Source organism: Canis aureus, chromosome 21, assembly GCF_053574225.1.
Source record: "Canis aureus isolate CA01 chromosome 21, VMU_Caureus_v.1.0, whole genome shotgun sequence".
In the NCBI taxonomy this organism is placed as follows: domain Eukaryota; kingdom Metazoa; phylum Chordata; class Mammalia; order Carnivora; family Canidae; genus Canis; species Canis aureus.
In genome coordinates, this window is record NC_135631.1 from 787,293 (window position 1) to 808,837 (window position 21,545).

At 51.9% G+C, this 21,545-nt stretch overlaps 2 protein-coding genes across 11 annotated transcripts in view; one reads left to right on the forward strand and one right to left on the reverse strand.

Moving 5' to 3' along the window:
• The window catches only part of DDB1 (damage specific DNA binding protein 1), a 32,665-nt gene extending 25,674 nt beyond the window's left edge, over positions 1–6,991 (reverse strand). Inside the window, exons 1-5 of the mRNA XM_077861853.1 lie at positions 6,803–6,991; positions 5,445–5,593; positions 3,965–4,081; positions 3,390–3,611; positions 463–577 (exon numbers count right to left, since the gene is read on the reverse strand). Of these exons, the coding sequence (XP_077717979.1) occupies positions 463–577; positions 3,390–3,611; positions 3,965–4,081; positions 5,445–5,593; positions 6,803–6,863 (664 nt within the window). The 5' untranslated portion in view covers positions 6,864–6,991. The remainder of the gene's footprint in view (positions 1–462; positions 578–3,389; positions 3,612–3,964; positions 4,082–5,444; positions 5,594–6,802) is intronic.
• Positions 6,992–7,122: 131 nt separating this feature from the next.
• Positions 7,123–20,616, forward strand: TKFC (triokinase and FMN cyclase). Of its 10 annotated transcripts, none has more exons than XM_077861902.1 (19): positions 7,123–7,215; positions 8,780–8,896; positions 10,149–10,404; positions 11,643–11,832; positions 12,960–13,070; positions 13,144–13,325; positions 14,987–15,065; positions 15,399–15,488; positions 16,246–16,280; positions 16,360–16,444; positions 16,536–16,625; positions 17,152–17,268; positions 17,588–17,707; positions 17,863–18,000; positions 19,035–19,141; positions 19,246–19,349; positions 19,487–19,520; positions 19,631–19,720; positions 20,058–20,616. In XM_077861902.1, the coding sequence occupies exons 5-19, from the start codon at positions 12,977–12,979 to the stop codon at positions 20,217–20,219; spliced, it is 1,527 nt and encodes a 508-aa protein (XP_077718028.1). In that variant the 5' UTR covers positions 7,123–7,215; positions 8,780–8,896; positions 10,149–10,404; positions 11,643–11,832; positions 12,960–12,976; the 3' UTR covers positions 20,220–20,616. The 10 variants fall into 10 exon arrangements, with proteins under 10 accessions (XP_077718028.1, XP_077718021.1, XP_077718025.1 ...); XM_077861903.1 differs by lacking the exon at positions 7,123–7,215 and adding an exon at positions 7,488–8,613; XM_077861895.1 differs by lacking the exon at positions 10,149–10,404.
• The last annotated feature ends 929 nt before the right edge of the window (positions 20,617–21,545 follow it).

The window sequence follows — 21,545 nt, forward strand, 5'->3', positions numbered from 1 at the left end:
AGCAAAGAGGCCTGGAGTCGGGCCAAGGCTTTGTCAATGAGGCACAGGCATGGGCAAGCCCCACAGGCCAGGCTTCCTCAACTGTGAAACAGTCAAGATTAGATAAGTTCTATAAGGCCGCTGCAGTTTTTAAATGTTATGCCCAACAAAAACATAATGAGAACAATTTCTGCAAGCCACTCTGCAAATCAAACTCAGGGTTTTGTAGCTAATCCCTCCACCCCAGATAAAGGAAAACTGTACTTTTTGGAAGTAAAAAACAGACAATCCCAAAGACAAAAATGGGAAAAGCAAACGAAAGTACATTTAGAAAAAGGAGACCTCAGGACTGCTGAGTAATGCATGTGCATAATAATAATAGCACTTGAGCACTGAAACGAAGCAGTGAAGGTGAGGCAGGAACAAGGGTAAGGAACAGGCCCAGACCTTGTGTGGGGGCACATTTCCAAAACCCCAACCAACCTGCAATCACCATGGAAGCTTCAGCTTCTACATTTTCCTGTTTCCAAGGGCCCTTATTGAACTCCTTCTCTCGGAGAGACACCTCGTAAGTTTTCACATGCCGCCCCTGAGGGTCCTAGGAGAGGAAAGGTGGAGGGTGAGTCCTTAGGACAGGGGAAACCTAAACTGGAAAGGAGTCCTGAAAAGGACAGACCACTACCAGCCAGCATCTGACCATCCCATCACGGTGGCCTTAACCATCCCGACCCATCCGTAAGTTGACAGCCACCAACTAAGGCTATGACTGGGTAGATGGAGACTCAGACCTATTGTTTCTAACAATTCAACCAACCAAGACAGACTTAAAAATTAGAAAAATCAATCTGGCATACCATACTAATCACCATAAGAAATACAATATACGCACTTATATATGTGAGTACATACAAGATGTGTGTATGGTCTATATTCCTTGGCCTCAAAGAACATATGAAGTAGCTTTAAAAAAAAAAATCCACTGAGAAGCTAACTGCATTTAAGAGATTAAAAAATTTGTTTGAGGGGTGCCTAGCTGGCTCAGTCGGTAGAGCTAGCAACTCTTGATCTCGGGGTCGAGAGTTTGAGACCCATGTTGGGTGTAGACTTTAAAAAGTTTGTTTGATACGATTCTTAAAAGCATTCTGACAGGATGACAGTAGGGAACAGAACATATTGCTCGTCTACAGTTAACTAAAACATCCAGTCCTAACTTTGTCAACACCATCTTCTCTTCCCCCCTCTCCTTCTGAATCATGACTCAAATCAGTGCTAAGCCTGTCAAAGTCACCTCTGAGAGACTGAAAGAACAGAGAGAGATGGCCTTCACAAAGGCCAGATGAAAGCCTAAGAAGTTATGGAAAGAATTCAACAATGTGTTTCAGGGCAGGGGCCACATCTTAATCACTGTTTATAGCTCCTGACACACTTAGAATGACTGCCTTTCACACAGTAAATCCTCAAATATTTACCAATATTTGACTTTTTTCACAAAACAGGAGATACTCATTTTTAGTTGATGAAAGATCTTCCCATCAATGACCAAGGGTAAGACTGAACTTCAGGAAAAGTTCAAGCTGGGGGTTTGATTTGGGCCCCTGAGAGGGAGAGAGAGAGAGAGACCCACACCCACACAGGAATGAAGATCGGTCACAACTGGCAGCTCTGAGGCTAAGAACACAGGGTCAGCCTTGAAGAGCCAACATCGGTATTTTAATAACCTGGTATTTACAAAACTGAAGAAGGGAAATTCTAAGTTGTTGTTTGTTTGTTTTGAAGATTTATTTATTGGGCAGCCCCGGTGGCTCAGCGGTTTAGCGCTGCCTTTAGCCCCGGGCGTGATCCTGGAGACCCGGGATCGAGTCCCACGTCGGGCTTCCTGCATGAGCCCGCTTCTCCCTCTGCCTGTGTCTCTGCCTCTCTCTCTCTCTCTCCTCTCTGTGTATTCTCATGAATAAATAAATAAAATCTTAAAAAAAAAAAAAAGATTTATTTATTTATTTATTTATTTATTTATTTATTTATTTATTTATGATAGACATAGAGAGAGAAAGAGGCAGAGACACAGGAGGAGGGAGAAGCAGGCTCCAGGCAGAAGCCCAATGTGGGACTTGATCCCAGGTCTCCAGGATCATGCCTTGGGCTGCAGGTAGCACTAAACCACTGCGCCACTGGGGCTGCCAAAATTCTAAGTTTTTATTTCAGCTCTGACTGTTATTTTTTTTATTTTTTATTTTTTTTATTATTTATGATAGTCACACAGAGAGAGAGAGAGAGGCAGAGACATAGGCAGAGGGAGAAGCAGGCTCCATGCACCAGGAGCCCGCCGTGGGATTCGATCCCACTGCAGGGGATTTTGTTTGATCTTGCTTACTGTGTTTTAACAGTCAGAGCTGGGGATCCCTGGGTGGCTCAGCGGTTTAGCGCCTGCCTTTGGCCCAAGGCATGATCCTGGAGTCCCGGGATCGAGTCCCACATCGGGCACCCTGCATGGAGCCTGCTTCTCCCTCTGCCTGTGTTTCTGCCTCTCTCTTTCTGTGTCTCTCATGAATAAATAAATAAAATCTTTAAAAAAAAAAAAAAAATCCCCTGCAGTAATTTCAACCTCATTCAAATGAACTTCATTTCAACCAGCCTCTGAACTCTTAACACTTATGGTGACACTAAAAAACACACAAAAATACATCAGTGTTTTCAATACTTAACACAACTATCAAACGTACCCACACACAGCACTTGGATTCGGACTAGGTTTCCTTCCACCATTTATTCAACCATATGTAAGTGAAATGACCTCACGCTGCATGGCTCTTTGTTTAAAAGGGTAAGATTTTACCAAGATACAAGTAAGTTAGTCTGATGCTCTGCCACCCCGCCCCCACTTAACAAATCTGGCTCAGAGAACAGCTGCCCAGGATCAGCTCTGCTAAAGTTTTAGGCACAGACTAAAATAGAAGTCAACAGCCAACAAGTCACCAGAAAGGGAATGCTGGACAAAACGCAAACCTCTCCTTAGAAGACATAAGTAAGGCATGACTGAAATGTTTTTATTTTGCTTATAAGGCCAATTTCTAGATCATTTCTCTACAGTATGTTTTAATAATCCCCTAGCATGCCGTTAAGAGACTCAAAGTATAAACTGGGTCACCCTATAAAATCTCCAAGGTCCACAAGAATGTAATCTCGGGATTAAAACCTGCTACCAGCGCCAGAGAGCTTCCTGCCTCATTAAGTACTACTGTACTAGAGACACAACCGAAATCGGACCCATATTAACTATACCACTTAAAACATTTCCAGACGAATACATTAAACTACCCTACTACCAAAATCCAGACAGTCCAATTAGCGAAAATCAACGCCCACTATGCAAAACCACATAGCTGCTCCCTCTCTCTCCTCCGGCTCTGTACCTGGTAGACAAAGCAGATGGTAGGTGCTTGGCAACCATATAGGAACTTGACATCGATGACATGCAGCTCCTCGAGGCGGATGTTAAAGGCCTTGAGCTCTTTATTGTCCCGGTCTAGCGGAATAACCTTGAAAAGGCCATCATAGAGTCGCAGGCCAATCATCCGGCACTCAGGGTCAATGATGCCAATAATGCCAGTCTCTGAGGGGCGGCCAATACGGTCCTGAGAAGTAAAACTGGGGTTAGGGAAGAACCTCAACATTCAGAGTAATAGAAGATACGAAGCATCTCTTCCCTAAGATGATTTTCAGGGTGGGAATAAAACTAGTGGCATCCACTTGACATGCCATGGAGCCCACATGTTAATGCACATCTTTTTACAAAAACACTGAGTCTCAATGAATTAGTACCCTGTCCCCTGGATTCTTCCTTTCTTTGTAAAAGCTCAAACCCTTAGTGTTATCTCTGTTTCTCTGATCACAGAGAGAGCTGCCCCTAGCAGTTCAAGTTTCTTTTTTTGAAACATGACGGCTCTACCCCCCAAAAACTCTCATCAGTTTGAAGCAGCCACCTCACCTGGACATTGCCATGGGCTCGCGTTATGATATCAATGCTCTCGCCACTCTGCTTATATTCCAGGATGCAGGCATTGTATTTAGCTGTCAGGATAAAGAGTAGGTCCTTGCTCTCCCCCTGGAAACCAATGTAATATCATCAAAAGAAGTTCTTTTTCAAACAAGGATACCTACCCAGCCTCTAAACATCTTTCTTTAAACATGCTAAATTTTTTAAGAACTTTCTTTTCTCCCTAAGAGAAAAGTCCATAGTGAGTAGGTAACACACACCCTTAGGGTGTGTGCAAAAGGCCAGAACTGAACCTGGTAAACATCTAGTCTGCACTTTAATGACTGTGCATCTCTGCCCTACCTACAATAATGTCTTGTCTATTTCCATCTCAAGCTAATCTCATTCTGAAAGATGAATATAATGCCTCCTCTAATCTTCTCCAACTATTTGAAGAGAGAAAAAATAAAACATGAAAAACAAGGGAAGCTAAAATGGACCTACAAAGCCTTACTTAGTTATTAACAGAGCCCCAAAAGAGTAAATATTTTGTCCAAAGGGTTAAAATTAAAATTTTGAATCCACTGCTTACTTGTCAGATTCAGTTAGAATATAATGAAGCAATACGGGTGAAAACATTTGTATTACAACAATAAAGATAATACTGTGATAACCACACAAATGCTTGCTATGTAATAGCTCCTGTGTTATTAAAATATTTCATCTTCACAATAACCCAGAGATTTTCTACTGTTATCCTCATTTTGCAGACAAGCAAATAAGGCTCTGAAAGCTTAGGTGACACCTAAAGTTAAAATTAATAAGGAGGAGCACCTGGGTGGCTCAGCAGTTGAGCAGCTGCCTTTGGCTCAGGGCATGATCCCAGAGTCCCGGGGCTGAGTCCCACATCAGGATCCTTGTATGGAGCCTGCTTCTCTCTCTGCCTATGTCTCTGTCTCTCTCCCTGTCGCTCATGAATAAATAGATAAAATATTTTTTTAAAAAATTAAATAAATAAATACAATTAATAAGGAATAAAGCTAGGGCTGCCTTAATCTAGAGCCTACTCGCCAAATCAGTATGGTGACCCACATTTCAAACTGCTTTGATTTCCCCTTCTTTTTTTAAAAAAAGATTTTATTTATTTACTCATGAGAGAACCCAGAGAAAGAGTCAGAGACACAGGCAGAGGGAGAAGCAGGCTCCATGCGGGGAGCCTGACTTGGGACTGGATCCCTGGTCTCCAGGATCACGCCCTGGGCCGAAGGCGGCGCTAAACCGCTGAGCCACCAGGGCTGCCCCATCAATTTTTTCTTAGTGACTCTCTTCTACTTCTAGGAAGCTTGTTCAAGTATACAAATTGAAACCCACCAATCAAAAGAGAAGCTTTTCTCTCCTAAACCTCATTCCACTCATCCCAAGCAAAACTGTAAAACAACATAAAACCATCTAAAACAGTTCTTCATTGCTGGGCCCAACCCAGAGCACTTACCTTGGGCCTGAAGAGCTCCATGACTGCAATCTTCCCATACATGCCCACCTCCTTGACGGGCCGAAGCCCCTCAGCAGTGACCACATAGATCTCCAACCTCGTGTTTTTGGCGATCAACAGGTTCAAGTCCTCGGCTGAAGTAAAGTGTCCTGAAAGGAACAGATCCTCTTAACTTTGGAAGCCGGAACAGCATCTAAATAATCCTATCACTTCCACTTAAAAACCTCCAGAAATCTCATTTACTTCATATATTTCTCTAGCTCCCTCCATTCACTTCCTTCTTGCCAAACCCAGCACCTCGGAAGAGTTCGCTTCGGACGCCGACGAGAGCTACTTCCCTAATCAGGCTAAGAAAACTGGATTGGGCCTGAGGGCAGCATGTCCTGCAGCTGACAAAGACTGTGAAAGCCTTTCAGATTTTCCTTCTGTGCCCTCAAATTTTACTTCTCCTACTGCAGCGGCAGACTTACCTCGTTAAGAGACGCTGGGAAGAAAAAGAAAGAGAGAGAGAGAGACACGCTGCGAAGTGTTCATCTCCACCCAGTCCTTACTTAAATCCTCACAAAATCTCTAACAGCAGAACGAATGCAAATTCTGCGCTTTATATGAAAACGCAGTTTTGTCCACACCTCTTCGCCTTCCCCACCGGCAACGAATACCCCCCATCCACACTCCTTCAGGGCTTCCCACTCTCCAAAAACAAGAGTTTCGTTTTGGAATCACGATCAGAGTCTACATGAACACACAAATGTGAAGTCCTGGCATCCTGCTAAGGACGTGGATCGGGATGGTTATTCCCGGGTTCTGGATATTTTGTGTCCTCTGTGATCCTTTAAAGAGTCAACAGGCAAACCCAGCGCTGGGCTGGGCCATCCAAACCCTCTTTTTCCAGCAGCTCCCTCGGGTAAACAGCAGCCCCAGGCGAGGAGGAGGACTCTGCTTCGGGGGAAGGCGCACATTCCTCACGTCCCTCCGCCTCCTGCACCTCCCAGGCTCTCCGGCACGAAAATGCTGACCCTCCGAGTCGCCATCACCCCGGCCCCTTCCCCTGACCGCGCGAGGCCAACCTCGGGGCCCAAGCAGCGGCGCGCGATCAACTCACGCTCCGCTCCCCGTCCTCGTGGGCCCGTCCCCGTGCCCGGAGGCCAAGTGACCTCCCAGAACCAAGGGGGACCCTCGCCCGCGGCTCTGCTCCCCAAAGGCCGTGCCGAAGCAGCTTCCTCAAAGTCGCGGGCCGGGGGGCGGGGGGGGCTCGCTCGGCCGCCAGCGCCTTCCGGTCCCGGGGGCCGCGGGCCTCCCTAGGCCTCGGTCCCCCCCGGCTCCCTCCCTCGCGAGGTCCCCCGCCCCGGCGGCCTCACCGGTCACGCAGCCGTTCACGGCGGTGGGCTTCTGGGCCGTCACCACGTAGTTGTACGACATGTCGAGGTCTGGGGCGGCGGTCGAGCGCAGCGACAGAGAAATGGACACCGGCGAAGAGACGGCGGCCCCCACCCGCGCGCGGCCAACTCCACTGCCTCCGCCTCCGCCTCCGCCTCCGCCTCCGCCCCGGACACACGTTGCGGGCCAGAGCGGCCGCGTCGCGGGGCATCACGGGACGGCCTCCCTGGCCTCTTGGAGGACTCGCGGAGCCCGAGGCGGCCAATCGAAGGAGGCCCCGCCCCCTCGAGGCCCCGCCCCCAGAAGCCCCGCCCCGTCTCTTGCCGCCGGAGCCCGCAGTGCCCGGATGAGAGCGCGCCGTCGGGGTCGCGGAGAAGCTGCGGCGGCTACGGAGGTGTCCGGGGCGGGCGCGGGCGCGGGCGCGGGCGCGGGGCGGGGGGCGCGCGGCTTCCTGTCCGCCCTCGGAGCCCACCCGCCACCCTCGGCCCCAGTCCGCCGCCCTCGCTCGTCCGTAGATGCCGTCCTCTCCGCCTCCCGCCGCTCCGGGAGCTTCGAGGCTCTTCTCGCCTTTGGAACCGGAAGTGCTGCGGAGGCCTAGGGAGGGACGGAGGCGACGGCACCTGGTGCGCCTCCCTGGCCGGAGCCCAGGTCCGGACCTCCGCCCCCTGGGCGCCCCCTGCGCCTGCAAACTGGGCCGGTACCGTCACCTGGGCCTGGACTGATGGGTGACCCGGCCTCACCTCGAGGGACACGAGGAGGCTCGCCTCTCCCTTTATTTTTGTTTATTTTTTTTTGGAAATCCCAATCCACGTTTATCTATTTATTTTATTTTTTGATTTTTATTTATTTACGATAGTCAGAGAGAGAGAGAGAGGCAGAGACACAGGCAGAGGGAGAAGCAGGCTCCATGCACCGGGAGCCCGACGTGGGATTCGATCCCGGGTCCCCAGGATCACACCCAGGCGCCCAACCGCTGCGCCACCCAGGGATCCCTCACCTCTCCCTTTAAAACTGTTCTATTTTTCTGACCTAGAAGAGCCCACTGGGCCCTTTGCCCAGCAATGTTAGCGTCCCTGCTGCTGTACCAAATTCTGGCCTCAAACACAAAACTAGAATTTTCCTGGTTAACGTTCCAGCCCCGCAATCTCCGGGCCGCTCCACATCAGACAGGCTTTGCAAAGGGTAGGGGAAGCCACGAGGCCTAGAAAAGAAAGCGACCTCCCTTTTACAGATGAGGAAGCTGAGGTTTAGGGGACTTGGTTTACCCAAGATGGCCCGGTCAGTCCGAGGCAGAGCTAGGTGGGGAATCTAGTGCCAGCTCTTTCTGTTGCAGACACAGCCTAAGTTCCTGGATGACCCCAAGATACCTTTGCACAGGCTGAAACTGGAGGGAGCTAAGATGTCTTCGTAGTTTATTTGTGTGGTTTCCCACACCAAGGACTCTGCTGGACTTTGGAGGCCCTGAATTACTGGTAGAAAGAACACAGGCTCTGTAGAAAGACTAGGCTTGGTTTTGGGTCCTCCTTCTTACCAGTACGATCTTGGACAAGTCACCAGAGCTCTCTGAGCCTGGTCCCCAGAAGTAAAATAGAGTCACAGCTTCAGTTGCGTCCTTCCTGGTGTGGTGCCAAGACCAAGTGTGTGAAGGTCTTCGTAAACTAATTTCACTGCACACAATACCCACGTAAGAGATGAAGTTACTCTGTGGGTAACGGCTCTTGTGCTGCTCCCGGGCACAAAGGCAGCCCTATGCCCAACGTGAATCCGTCTGTCTTCTGGCAGCCAAGCGCAGGTGTGAACCTTGCTCAGCCCCACGCTCTTCCCCATCCCCAGTGCACGTACTAGAGTTTGGACTTGGATCAAAGTCTGGGGCAGCTCCCTCATTACTAGGGCCCTGGAAGCGTGACTGCCAGTAGGCTGCCAGTGCCTCCAGCAGCTCATACTGTCACCCTCTTCAGGTGCTGCTGCCACCTTCACTGTGAGTAGACCCGGGGAGCATCCACAGGATTTCGAATCCTCTGGCAGTTCATTGCGAAGGTGTGGATTCAGCGTGCTTTAGAGCCTTCCCCACCATGGTGAGTGCCCATGAGGGCCAGGGCAGAAGAAGGACACTGTGGTCTTGGAGCAGTGGAGGCGCCAGCTCTAGGCATGCTGAAGTTCCCTACACCCTGACCAAGAGATGCTGCTGCCGCCTGTGATTCAGAGAGGTTAAGAGAGAAGGTCACCCTCCCTCTTAGGGCTGGATCCCTACTTCCCTCCATTGCCCAGGGCTGCAGCTCCTGAGTCCCTGCAGGGGCCATCTGGTCCTGGTCTAGGTAATGCGTTTAGATTAGAACCTTAGATTACAATGTTAATAGTTACTTACTCTGCAATAGACATTATATCAACAGCAGAAGGAGCCATGAAGGATCTGATGCCTGTTCCTGAGCTGGGGACAAGTGTGGGCTAGTCCCAGAGGTAGGATCTACAGTGTGGGAGGCTCAGCATGCCCCTGGGCATTGTTCCAGGCCCACTCCAGAACTAGATGCAAACCAAAGCAGGCCTTGGACAGCCTTGGGTTCAAATTTCAGCCTGTCACCAACCAGAGACCTTCGTACAAGAGACTCGTCTTCTCTGAGCCTTTTCCCCACCCCCACCCCTATCCCCATCCGCAATGTGAGGCAGATTAAGGCCCAATCTCCAAGTGGCTGTGAGCTATTGATCAGACTAGAATCCTGGGGTCCTCTACTCAGTGCCTGATCAACTTTTCCTTTTCCATCCTGTCAGGCTACTGAGAACCAGGGTTGGTCCTGGTCTCCGAGCCCTCCTCTGGCTGTTTCAGAAGTGGTTGCAAATCCCAGGCAGGACTGTCAGGGATGGTGGGGGTGGGGGTGGGGGACACATTCTTGGAGGGTGATGGCACTGGAGGCTGGGCTTGAAGTTAAGACCAGCTCACAATTTCTTTGCATATTCCAGTCCCCGGAGGGCTCTCAGAGCTACAAGCCTATGCCCTTACTAGGCCGAGACCTCTGCCAGTCTCAGCCTCCCTTCAGCCTCTGGGGAAAGCAGCATGATAAGGCTAAAATGGAACTCTCTTTGGAGCCAGGCCGACCTGGACACTTGCTGTCTGTGTGACCTTTGGGAAAGTCATTAAACTATGCCTTGGTTTCCTCTCCATGCCAATCTTTCCTCCATAGGTTATTGGGAATATTTATTGAATGAAATATGCTCAAAAAGCACTTAGACCCCGCACCTGGCTTTTAGTCAATACCTGGAAACAGAGCCAGGAATAACCAGGTTTTTTTTCTGCTTGCTTCCTGCTGACCTGGGCTGCTCTCCTTAGCCCAGGAAAGGCCAGAATTTGCTCAAAGGAACCAAGTGCCTGCAAGGAAATGCCCCTCGACAGGCTCAGCTGTGCTGCCCAGGGCCACCAGGCGGCGCTGGGAACCTGCCCTCTGGGCCTCTGTTGGGCTGCTGTCTCTCTTTGGGTCAGAGGCAGAAGCTGCAGCCTGCTCTACAAACCTCGTTCAGCTCACACCAGCTCTTCAGAGCCTGCGTGAGAAAGGGAGTAACCGTCGTTTATTCAGTTCTTTTTCCATAATAGGTATATACTCTAGTTTATTAAGTCACCGATTCACTAAAGAAAACAAAGGTCAGAACAACAAGGTGGCTTCCCTGAGTTCTCACAGCTGGTGAGAGGCAGACAGGGGATTTGAACCCAAGAGCTCGTGACCGCAAAACCCAAACCCTGTGCCATTCTGGCCCCAAGGCTGCCTACTGCTGGCGCCCTGTGTCAGCTCAGCTCTACCTTCAGGCCAGTTGCTCGAGACCCTCCCACCAGAGGTTCCCCATGGCCAGGTCCCACCTTCTGCTTCTGAGGACCTGCCCACCTCTTCCTCGTGGTCATTGGTTGCTCAAGTCATTCTAACTGGCTTCCTGGCCCGGCTACCGTAGGATTTCACCACCATGGTGTGTACTCTCCCTCTGCTTAGAATAGCCTCTCCTTTTTCCCTACCACCCCACACCATGGCTCTCACATTCTTTGCTTTCCTAACTCCTACTTATCCTTTGCAGAGACTCCCAGGATCTACTGAGGAGGTGGTACAAGTGCATTCCTCTTGTGTAGCACTTCCCATAGCATGTGGAAATGATATTTGTGTTTCCATCAAGGGCAAGACCAGCATTCTGTTATGTCTTCAGTCCCAGTGCCTGGCACTAGGAACCCGGAGAGGCTCAGGAGGTGTTGTTTGTCCAGTACCAGAGGCCCTAGTTGGAATAGCAAATGAGTGTGGGGTCTCTTTTGTACCTTCTGGCACAGGTGCCTCAGCGTGGAGCTTCCCCTCTGACAGGAGAAGGCTGTTGGGCCCTAATTTTATTAATTTTTTCTAGACTCAAGACTCTGGTTCCTTTCTTTTTTTATATTGAGGCTTTTTTTCCAGGTAAATTTAAGCCACGGTCCAAAACATGCCATACGTTTTGCTGTCAATAAGTAGTCCCAAATATAGAGAACTCACAGAAACATCCAGCTAATAGAGTCGTGCCCAATTCAAATTACTGCTGTGTCCCTGGAGTCTTTATGGCTGAGGAGTCTTTTTTTTTTTTTTTTTTTTTAAGATTTTTTATTTATTTATGAGAGAGACAGAGAGGCAGAGACACAGGCAAAGGGAGAAGCAGCCTCCATGCAGGGAGCCCGGACATGGTACCGGGCTGCAGGCGGCGCTAAACCACTGAGCCACTCGGGCTGCCCTAGCTCAGGAGTCTTAACCATAGCATTGTGGCTGGGCAGCATGGGAGTGTCCCTGTCGCTATACCTGGAACTTCCTCCTGACTCTTCTCTTGTAGAACTCCAAGAAGCTGGTGAACACAGTGGAAGACTGTGCTGATGATGCCCTTGCTGGTCTGGTGGCCTGCAACCCCAATCTGCAACTTCTACAGGGCCACCGTGTAGCCCTCCGTTCTGACCTGGACAGCCTCAAGGGCCGGGTGGCGCTGCTGTCAGGTGGGGGCTCTGGCCATGAGCCTGCCCATGCTGGTGAGTAGTCTGGGCCAGAGGTGGGGGCCAGATGCTAGGCAGAGTGGATGGGGCCTCCCAGAAGATCCTCAGTGCTGCTAGGACAGAGCCCTGGTCAGGTCCTGATTCCTTTTTGTTTGTTTATTTTTTAAGATTTTATTTATTTATTCATAAGAGACACACAGAGAGAGGCAGAGACCCAGGCAGAGGGAGAAGCAGGCTCCTTGTGGTGAGCCTGATGCAGACTTGATCCCAGGTCCCTGGGATCACGACCTGAGCCAAATGTAGATGCTCAACCACTGAGCCACTCAGGCACCGTGGTCCTGGTTCCTACTGTCTCAATCCCTCAGGCTGTGATCTGGGGCCAGTCAAGGTCTTTCTCTGGGCTTCAGTCTGTATGTCTTTAAAATCACAAGGTTGGGCCAAATCATCTCTAAGGCCCTGCCAGTTCTGTGAATCCTGGCTTTCCAGGCCCCCACTGACCCTTTCCCTCCCTCATGAAGCCTTCTTGACATTTCCAACCTAGGGTGGTATCCCTCTTCTGAATTCCCACCCCACATTTTCACATGCAACACAGACAGTCGTGGATTGCTTCCTGTTCAGTGCCGGGCGTGTGAGCCTTCTCAAGAACTTCCGGGGGTGGGGGCAGGAGTGGGGGCGGGGCGGGGGACACCAGGCTTTGTCCCCTGTAACCTTTCCTATCTCCCTTGACAAATCCATCCATCCACTAAGCAACCTTACCTGTTGTTACCTGGTACTGTTTGGGGCCCTAGGGGTCTAACAGCAAACCAGAAAGATAGGGGTCTGCCCTCACAGAGCTTCTGTTCTCCTTTGGGGAGACTGTAACCAGGTAAACATGTAAGTGAAAGAAAGCACCCCAAAGCATGTGTAGTGAAGTAGCAAAGACAAGAGAACAGGGAAAAGGAACAGGGAGTTGCTAGGGATGGGGTGATGACTGCCTCAGTTGGGAGATCAGGGGAGGCCTCTCCAAGGAGCCTGCTCTTCAGGAAAGGTCTATGGAGGGCGACCCAGATGCTCTTTCAGCACCAAGCACACAGTGGGGCTCACCAAACCATGAAGCCCAGGAGCGTGGGAAGCCCTGAAGATGGCAGGCACAGGTCCCCAGCCAGCATCTCCTCCATTTCTAGGTTTCATAGGGAAGGGGATGCTGACAGGGGTCATCGCAGGGGCTGTGTTCACCTCCCCAGCAGTGGGCAGCATCCTGGCAGCCATCAGGGCAGTGGCCCAGGCAGGCACAGGTAAGCCTAGTGTGTGGGAGGGCTGCTGTGGGGAGGGCAGGCACTGATGGGGCCCTGCTGGCTGCTCCTGCAGTGGGGACCCTCCTCATTGTGAAGAACTACACTGGGGATCGGCTCAACTTCGGCCTGGCCCGGGAGCAGGCCCAGGCTGAGGGCATCCCCGTGGAGATGGTGGTCATTGGAGATGATAGTGCTTTCACCGTCCTGAAGAAGGCAGGCAGGCGGGGACTCTGCGGCACAGTGCTCATACACAAGGTGAGATTTCCCACCTGGGACGCTGGCTGGCCAGCACCCTCACCCCCAACCTTCTCATTCCAGGCAGCACCTGGACCTTTCCAGCCACCCCATCCCCCCCAGGACCACTCCTTCCCCCGTGCTCCCTGATCCAGGAAGGCCCACCATCCCCTGAACTACCTAAGCCCAGAACCAAAGCATTCTTCCCAGACCCTTCCCTCTACTTCCCCCACACCGAGCCAGTTGCCCTGTCCTAGTGATCTGACTTCCGAATTGCCCCTAGAATGCACATGCCTCTCGGAGCCCTGCCCTTCCTGTCCCAGCCTTGGTTCGGTGCCCGTGTGCTCATGCCCAGCTGGCTGCCGCTGCTCCTCCCTGGGCTCCCCACCTGCTTCCTGCCAGGCTCCTCCAACGTGTGTGTTCCTCACATTGCCCCAAAGGTGTCTTTTGAAAATGTGCATCTGACCAGGGTTGTCCACCTGCTGAAATCCCTCTGGGGTTCCAAGAGTCAACGTAGGCTTCTTGGTCAGGCGCCCACCACACTCTTTTTTTTTTAATTTTATTTATTAAAAATAAAAAATTTTATTTATTCATTCATGAGAGACACAGAGAGAAACAGAGAGGCAGAGGGAGAAGCAGGCTCCATGCAGGGAGCCCGATGTGGGACTCCATCCCAGGTCTCCAGGATCACACCCTGGGCTGAAGGCGGTGCTAAACCGCTGAGCCACCAAGGCTGCCAGCGCCCACCACATTTGTCCCTCCTCCCTGATTTTTTTTTCAAAGATTTTATTTTTATTTATTTATGAGAGTTAGAGAGAGAGAGAGAGAGAGGCAGAGACACAGGCAGAGGGAGAAGCAGGCTCCATGCAGGGAGCCTGACGCGGGACTCGATCCCGGGACTCCAGGATTGGGCCCTGGGCCGAAGGCAGGCGCCAAACCGCTGAGCCACCCAGGGATGCCCCTCCCTGATTTCTAAATTCCTTTCTTGTCAGCCCTCATAGGCCCCAGTAATACCAATTCACAGCAGCTCTGGGACTTTGCTGATACCTAGCCTAAGACTATGAAAATCCTTTCCCTGTCCAATCCCGCTTTGGCCTGGCTAACTTCCACAGTTCCATGAAGGGCCAGCTCTGACGTCTGTCATGTGGGGAGGCTTCCCTTCTCAGTGCTCCCATCCTGTTGTGATGTACCCCCTCCCAGTTAGTGTTGGGTTTGTGTCTGTTTCCCCAACCTCACCCTAGATTCAGAGTTTCTCCAAGATTGGGACTGTCAGTCAGTCACCTTTTTTTTTTTTTTAGCACACACTAAATGCTTGGCAAAAAGTGGGTGGGTGTGCAGGTTGGGAGAAGCTGCTGCCATGCATGTGCCATGGAGAAAACTCTAGGCTGGTCATCAGGAAACTGGCTGCCAAATAGCCAATAGTGTGACACTGGACCAGTCACCTCCCTTCTTTGGGCCCCTTTCTACATTTGCAAAGTCCCTTCTGGTTCCAACAGATTGGGGTTCTAGAAAATTCCAGGCAGGTGCCCTGTGAATACAGAGGGTGCATTGTTCTGCCCCAAATAGGGTGGGCCGGGCTGATGGGACAGAACAGTATGCCTTCTGCCCAGCTGGAAACAGCCCCGGCCCCTTCTCTCCACAAACAGCACACTGACTCCTTCCTCTGATCTGTGTGGGGACAGGTGGCTGGTGCCCTGGCTGAGGCAGGTGTGGGGCTGGAGGAAATCACAAATCGGGTGAACGTGGTTGCCAAGGCCATGGGTGAGTGCCAGCCCAGGGATTTGGAAGGGGAAGGTGGAAGGTCAAGGCTGACCTTGGGACAGACCAGGCACAGGTTCCCTGCAGGTGCATAGAAGGACTTCCTGGGTGATTCCCTGGGGGCTGAGGGAAAGTCTCCCTGGGGCCATTCCTGGGGTCCCGTAGCCTTGGGTCCCCAAGCTGTGTTTCTCCCTCACCAGTGAGGTGAAGAGTGTGGCAGCCTGGCTCAGTGAAGAGGGCTGTGGTGGGCAGGGCCCCCAAGGAATGCTGCTGCCCAGCCTGACGCCTGACACCAAGAGCAGAGCAGTCACCCTTTCCATGCCTCACTTCCCACAGGGACCCTGGGAGTGAGCTTGTCCTCCTGCAGTGTCCCTGGCTCCAGACCCACCTTTGAGCTCTCACAGGATGAAGTAGAGCTAGGCCTGGGTAAGTTTGGGGCCCCCCTTGGCCTGGCCCTGCCTGTGCTCCGATTTTCCCCGTATCTTCTACCCTGGCAGCGGTCTTCTTTGTTCACCTGGACCTGGTGCCATAGCGCTCTTAGTATTTTTTTAAGCTTTTTTTTTTTTTTTCCAGTTTATTTAAGTAATCTGTATACCCAATGTGGGACTCAAACTCACAACCCTGAGATCAAGAGTCATATGCTTTTCTGACCAAGCCAGCCAGGTGCCTCATTGTATTTTTAAGTGGGCACTGGAGGACCTTCTGGCGTGGCCTGCGTGGTCTCTTTACCTGCTTTGCTGTTCATACCCAGGGCTCTGGCCACAGGGGCTCTGTGCCCCACCTGCCTCCTTGCCTTTGCTCACACTGTTTCTGGGCCCTCATGCCCCAGCCAAAATGCAGGCCTCCTCTCAAAAGTGGTTCAGAGGCCACCCATCTCCCCTCTTCCTCCCCATTGTGCTTCCAGAGTGAGGAGCAGAGGCCGTGGGGCCTCACTGTGATTGCTTCTAGTTAAAGCTACTTAACTAGTTAAAAGGTCAGTAGTTAAGGCTCTGGCTGTGTCCACCACCCAGCCACAAGCTCCCAGGGAGTGAAGACTGTATCTTTTTCGTTATTCTGCCCATTGCTCCCCACACTCCTCACATCCACGGCGCCTAGCCTAGTGCCGAGCACTTTGTAAATCCTTGAGAAAAACAGGATGATTGAATCCCTCTTATGGGCCAGTGGTGACTGAGTCTATCCACAGGGATCCACGGGGAAGCTGGTGTGTGCCGCATAAAGGTAAGTGGACTCCCTGGCCTGGGCTGGTCTAAGACCAAGGCCTTCCAGCACCACTCACTCCTGGCTCTCGCTCTGCCAGATGGCAAGTGCCAACGAGATTGTGACGCTCATGCTGGACCACATGACAGCCTCCTCCAACGTGTCCCATGTGCCTGTGCAGTCCGGTGAGGGGTTGTCCCGCTGTCTCCCAGCCTTTCCTCCTACTCTGGGCAGGGCACCTAGCGAGTCTCACATGGGTGTCGTGTCTGCACACAGGTTCCTCAGTGGTGCTGATGGTCAACAACCTTGGTGGCTTGTCGTTCCTGGAAGTGGGCATCATAGCTGATGCTGCTGTCCGCACTCTGGGTGAGCCCCACACCAACCCCTGGCACGCCTTTCCCTGCAGCCTTGTGAAGCTGGACAGAAGTAGCCACGATGGGGTCTTGTGATGGCCCAGAGCAAGGACTGTGTGGGCAGATTAGCCCAAGCCAGACCATCATGGTGCCAGCTGATTGCTGCGTGCCTTGAGCCTCTCTCCTCATCTGTGAAGAGGGGACAACAGTAGTTCCTGCCTTTTAGGGTTGCTGTGAGGATTATGTGAGATTACACAGACATATCCCACTTAGCAGCAGGGCCTGGCACCCAGTTAGAACTCAATAAAGGAGACTTGTGATCATCTGTGTGCCCTATAGAGGGGCACCTCCAGGGAATGTGGTTGTTCGGGGCATCCTTGAGGGATGACCTGAGGGAATCTGGCCATCTCACTACTAACTTTGGGTCCTAGCTTCCAAAGTCCTTGTTTTCCTCTTACTGTTTCCTTCTCTGATGCTCTGAGGATGATCGCCCATCCTCCCCTCCTTCCCTCATGGACTCCCATGCTCTGGTATTGCAGAGGGCCGCGGGGTGAAGATCGCCCGTGCCCTGGTGGGCACCTTCATGTCAGCCCTGGAGATGCCTGGCATTTCTCTCACCCTTCTGCTGGTGGATGAGCCTCTCCTGAAACTGATTGGTGAGACCTGGAAGTTGGGGTCATCCAAGCCAGGCCTCCTTTTAGCCAGAAGGAGCCATAGGGGACTTGGAGAGACCTCATCAGGGCTGACCGTGACCTCTACAGAGACACTCTTTGTGGTTTCTCCAGCCTTCAGCTCTCACTTGAGTTGGTATTAGGATCCTCCCTAGGGACCCTCCACGATGCTTCCCTTATAAATAGTAGGCACTTGGTACTTGCTTATTGATATGGAGGGAGCCAGACACCAGGTGGGGAGTCCAGGCCCCACTTGATCCCTGACTGGCTGACCTGTGTCTCTGAGTCATCCTGCTGTCCCTAGATGCTGAAACCACAGCATCGGCCTGGCCTAATGTGGCCAAAGTCTCTGTGACTGGGCGGAAGCGGACCCGAGCAGCCCCTGCTGAGCCTCTGGAGGCCCCTGATTCCACTGCTGCAGAAGGTACCTTGCTGTTGTGGAGGGTGGCCCTGGGGCTTTGGCCCATGCCCCAAGGGTGCAGGATATGCAGGGGCTCTTGTACCCACACATCCCACACTGGTCAAGGTGGGCTGTGAAAGGGCCAAGTGGGCCTCTGTCACACTGTCCTCCATCTGCAGGTTTGCCCTTGAAGCGGGTGGTGCTTGTGATGGAGCGGGTGTGCACCACCCTCCTGGGCCTGGAGGAGCATCTGAATGCCCTGGACCGCGCTGCTGGTGACGGGGACTGTGGTACCACCCACAGCCGTGCTGCCAGAGGTTGCTGCTAGGGTCCCTCTGGGGTGGAGACAGGGGTTGGTGTAGAATATGGGTTCTGAGATTTTAGCATTTCATGAACCAGAACAATTTCAAAAGCATGGGGAGTGTCCACATGGAATGGCCAACATTTATTTTGCCAAGAGATCATTCATAGAATCTGGCATCCCTTTCACCTTTTTTTTTTTTTTTTTTTTTTTTAAGTAGAAAAGACTCTCCTAATGCTACAAATGTAGCAGGGTGGTCATTGCAAAATAAAATGTAATCTTTTTAAGATTTATTTTGTGGGGAGAGAGAAACTCAAGCAGACTCTGTGCCCAGTGTGGAGCCCAACACTGGGCTCTCCATCCCACGACCCTGAGATCATGACTTGAGCTGAAGCCAAGAGTTGGTTTGCACCACCAGCTGTACCGCCCAGGGGCCCCAAATGTTATCTTTTAAAAATTACGTATTTATGTAGGTATATGTGTATGTATATGCCCCAAGATCAAGAGTCGCATGTTCTACTGACTGAGCATCCCAAAATGTAGTTTTATAGTGAATAACTTTAGGTTCAAGGGAAACTCAATATAATTGTCCTTATTTTTCTCAGCTTACTGAGACTAATGAAAAGCTCTTAATTATCCAGCATAGTTCTATCAAGAATTAGGCCTACCCCAGGCCTGGCACAGCAGATAAAACTCCCTGCCCCCGAGGCTTGTGGCTTATGGTCAGGTGGGGGAGGCAAACAGGCTACAGGAAATATCAGTAACTAAGATAGAGGATGGCGGTACAAAGGACTGAGGAGGAGAAATGAAGCAGGGAAACGAGGCACGGAACATCTCAGGATGAGGGTGTATGGGGGAGGCCTCACCTCCTAGGTGACTGCCAAGGTCCCTGTCATTCTCCATTTCCCAACCCTGCCCAGACCGCACATAGGATGCGGAAAGGGAGCTTTGAGAAGCTCCTGGGTTGATTCCCTCAGTCTCTGCCAGTGAGGTCAGGGCACAAGCAGATGGAAGGGAGGGGTCTCTGAATTCATTTTTCTCTGCCTGCAGCAATCCAGGGGTGGCTGAAGGAGGGTCCACCCCCTGCCAGCCCTGCCCAACTACTCTCCAGATTGTCCCTCCTGCTCCTGGAGAAGATGGGAGGCTCATCTGGGGCGGTGAGTACGAAAAGGCACTGGGACCAAAGGGCTGACACAGTGGGCTGCCAGGCTGCCTGAGGCCCAGGCCGGCCCCACGTGCTCAGTGTTCTGGTCCTCCCCAGCTTTACGGCCTGTTCCTGACTGCAGCGGCCCAGCCACTCAAGGCCAAGACAGACCTGCCAGCCTGGTCTGCTGCCATGGATGCTGGCCTGGAGGCCCTGCAGAAGTGAGCCAGAACCCCATGCCTTAGACCAAGGGTGGGCTGGGAGCAGTGAATGGTGTCACCTGCTCCCAGCCAGGCCCTGTCCCTACCCCCAAAGTGAGTCCCTGCAGGGAGTCTTACTCATCCTCCCTCCCTGCCAGGTATGGGAAGGCTGCTCCAGGGGACAGGACTATGGTATGTATTCAGCCCAGCCTTTCCCTTTCCCTCTCTTGAGTATAGAAGCCCTGGAGGCCACCGTCAGTGGCAGGGCCTATCCTCAGTCCCCTCTCCCTCACCTTATCCAGCTGGATTCCCTGTGGGCAGCAGGGCAGGAGCTCCAAGCCTGGAAGAACCCAGGGGCCAATCTTTTCCAAGTTTTGACCAAAGCAGTCCAGGTGAGTGAGGCTGGACCCAGCGACCCAGGAAGACAGACTTAGAGCCGCCAGGCTCCCATATCTGTAGGACTTTGAGCAAGTTAATATCCTTCCTGTACCCGTTTCCTCCTCCAAACATGGAGGAGTACCTGTCTCCGGGTAGCTCTGAGGCTTGAGATATGTGGAGCCCCAAGACAGAATCTAAGACATTGCAAGCCCTCAGTAGATGGTAGTTTCTTGCCTTGCTAGAGGTAGGCGACAGGTGACCTCTCTACCCTGATGATAGTACTTAGGGTGCTAATAGGGCTGGGACAGGAGGGTAAAAGGTCCTTGAACCTGCTCCCATACTTCCACCCAGAGTGCAGAAGCTGCAGCCCAGGCCACCAAGAACATGGAAGCTGGAGCCGGAAGAGCTAGTTACATCAGCTCTGCAAAGCTGGATCAGCCAGACCCTGGGGCAGTGGCAGCCGCAGCCATCCTCCGCACCATCCTGGAGGTCCTGCAGAGCCAGGGTGTGTGAGGGCCTCCGGGAGTGCCTCCTGGGCCGCAGGGCCTCTCTCACTGCTGTGCACAGGTGGCCAGTCACTTCCTCCTGTTTTCCCACTGTTACCCTCCCTCACCCCTTGTCCCTGTAGCCTGTCCTGAGTTCAGCAGAAAACCCTCTGCCAGCCTCCAGAATTCCTACAGGAATGCAGGCTGAGCGGGTCACGTACTGCTTTAGCCCTGCCTTTTCTCACTTCTGGGGTCATGCCGCTCTGCCCCCAGCCACCTTGGGGCCTCAGTGATACGCATTTTCCTAGGGTGGCAACATGGCCTTTAACTGGCCATGCTAATTTGGTTTTAAGGCTCCCTGAGAAAGGCCTGACCATGAGTGAGTGTGGAAAAGCAAGCGAATAAAAAACCAGATTGAAACAAGAGCTTCTGGGGATCCCTGGATGGTTCAGCAGTTTAGCGCCTGCCTTTGGCCCCAGGGCGTGATCCTGGGGTCCTGGAATCGAGCCCTGCGTTGGGCTCCTTGCAGGGAGCCTCTTTCTCCCTCTGCCTGTGTCTCTGCCTCTGTGTCTCTCATGAATAAATACTTAAAAAAAAAAAAGAAAGGAAAAAAGAAAAAAGAAAGGAAGAGAGAAAGAGAGAAATAAAGAAAAGAAAGAAGAAAAGAAAAGAAAGAAAAAGAAAGAAGAGCTCCTGCTGCTGCGGGACCTTTTTCCAAGGGTGTGAACCAGTAGGTCCACTACTGCCCCAGGTGCTAAGGCCCCAGCCCCTGGTTGGAATGATCATGACCCATCCACTACCACCCCACCCAAGGGCAGGGTCTGCGCAGCTGGGCTGGCTCTACTGGGATCCCTAGTCCTGGTTTCCAGTACACACACCACACCTGAAAGGTGTGCTTTTCTTAGCACTAAACTGACAGAATTCACGTATTCTTCAGGAATCAAATGGGCAAGTGCGACGCCGGAAGGTATCACCACATTCTGAAGCTCAGTGGTTGAAGAGAAACTGCACCCAAGCCAAACCTCCGGTCTCTCTAGAGCAGTCACTGATGGCACGTGGGCAAGTGGGAGGGGGCTGCCGTGTCTGGTGCATGGTGGAGACAGTACAGCACACGCCTGGCGTGGGCATGATTGAGTCCTGATTTTGCTTCAGACCAGCTACATGAACTCAGGCCTACTATTTAGCCTTTTGGAACTCGTAGAATCAGAACAGTATCCATCTCAGGGATGTGCACAAGCACTGAAATGAACCAATGGACTCAGTATGGTCCAGGTGCTTACTTGCTGAGAGTTACTATCATCACCAGTGTCTGCACCCAACTCCTTCTGGGTCATCTGCTCCACTGCCAGGAGGT

Excerpts from the sequence above, each read along its gene's own strand:
- TKFC (XM_077861895.1), top strand. Across the intron at positions 16,281-16,359 it reads CTGGTGTGTGCCGCATAAAG|ATGGCAAGTGCCAACGAGAT; the intron begins GTAAGTGGACTC and ends TCGCTCTGCCAG. Across the intron at positions 19,721-20,057 it reads TTTTGACCAAAGCAGTCCAG|AGTGCAGAAGCTGCAGCCCA; the intron begins GTGAGTGAGGCT and ends ACTTCCACCCAG.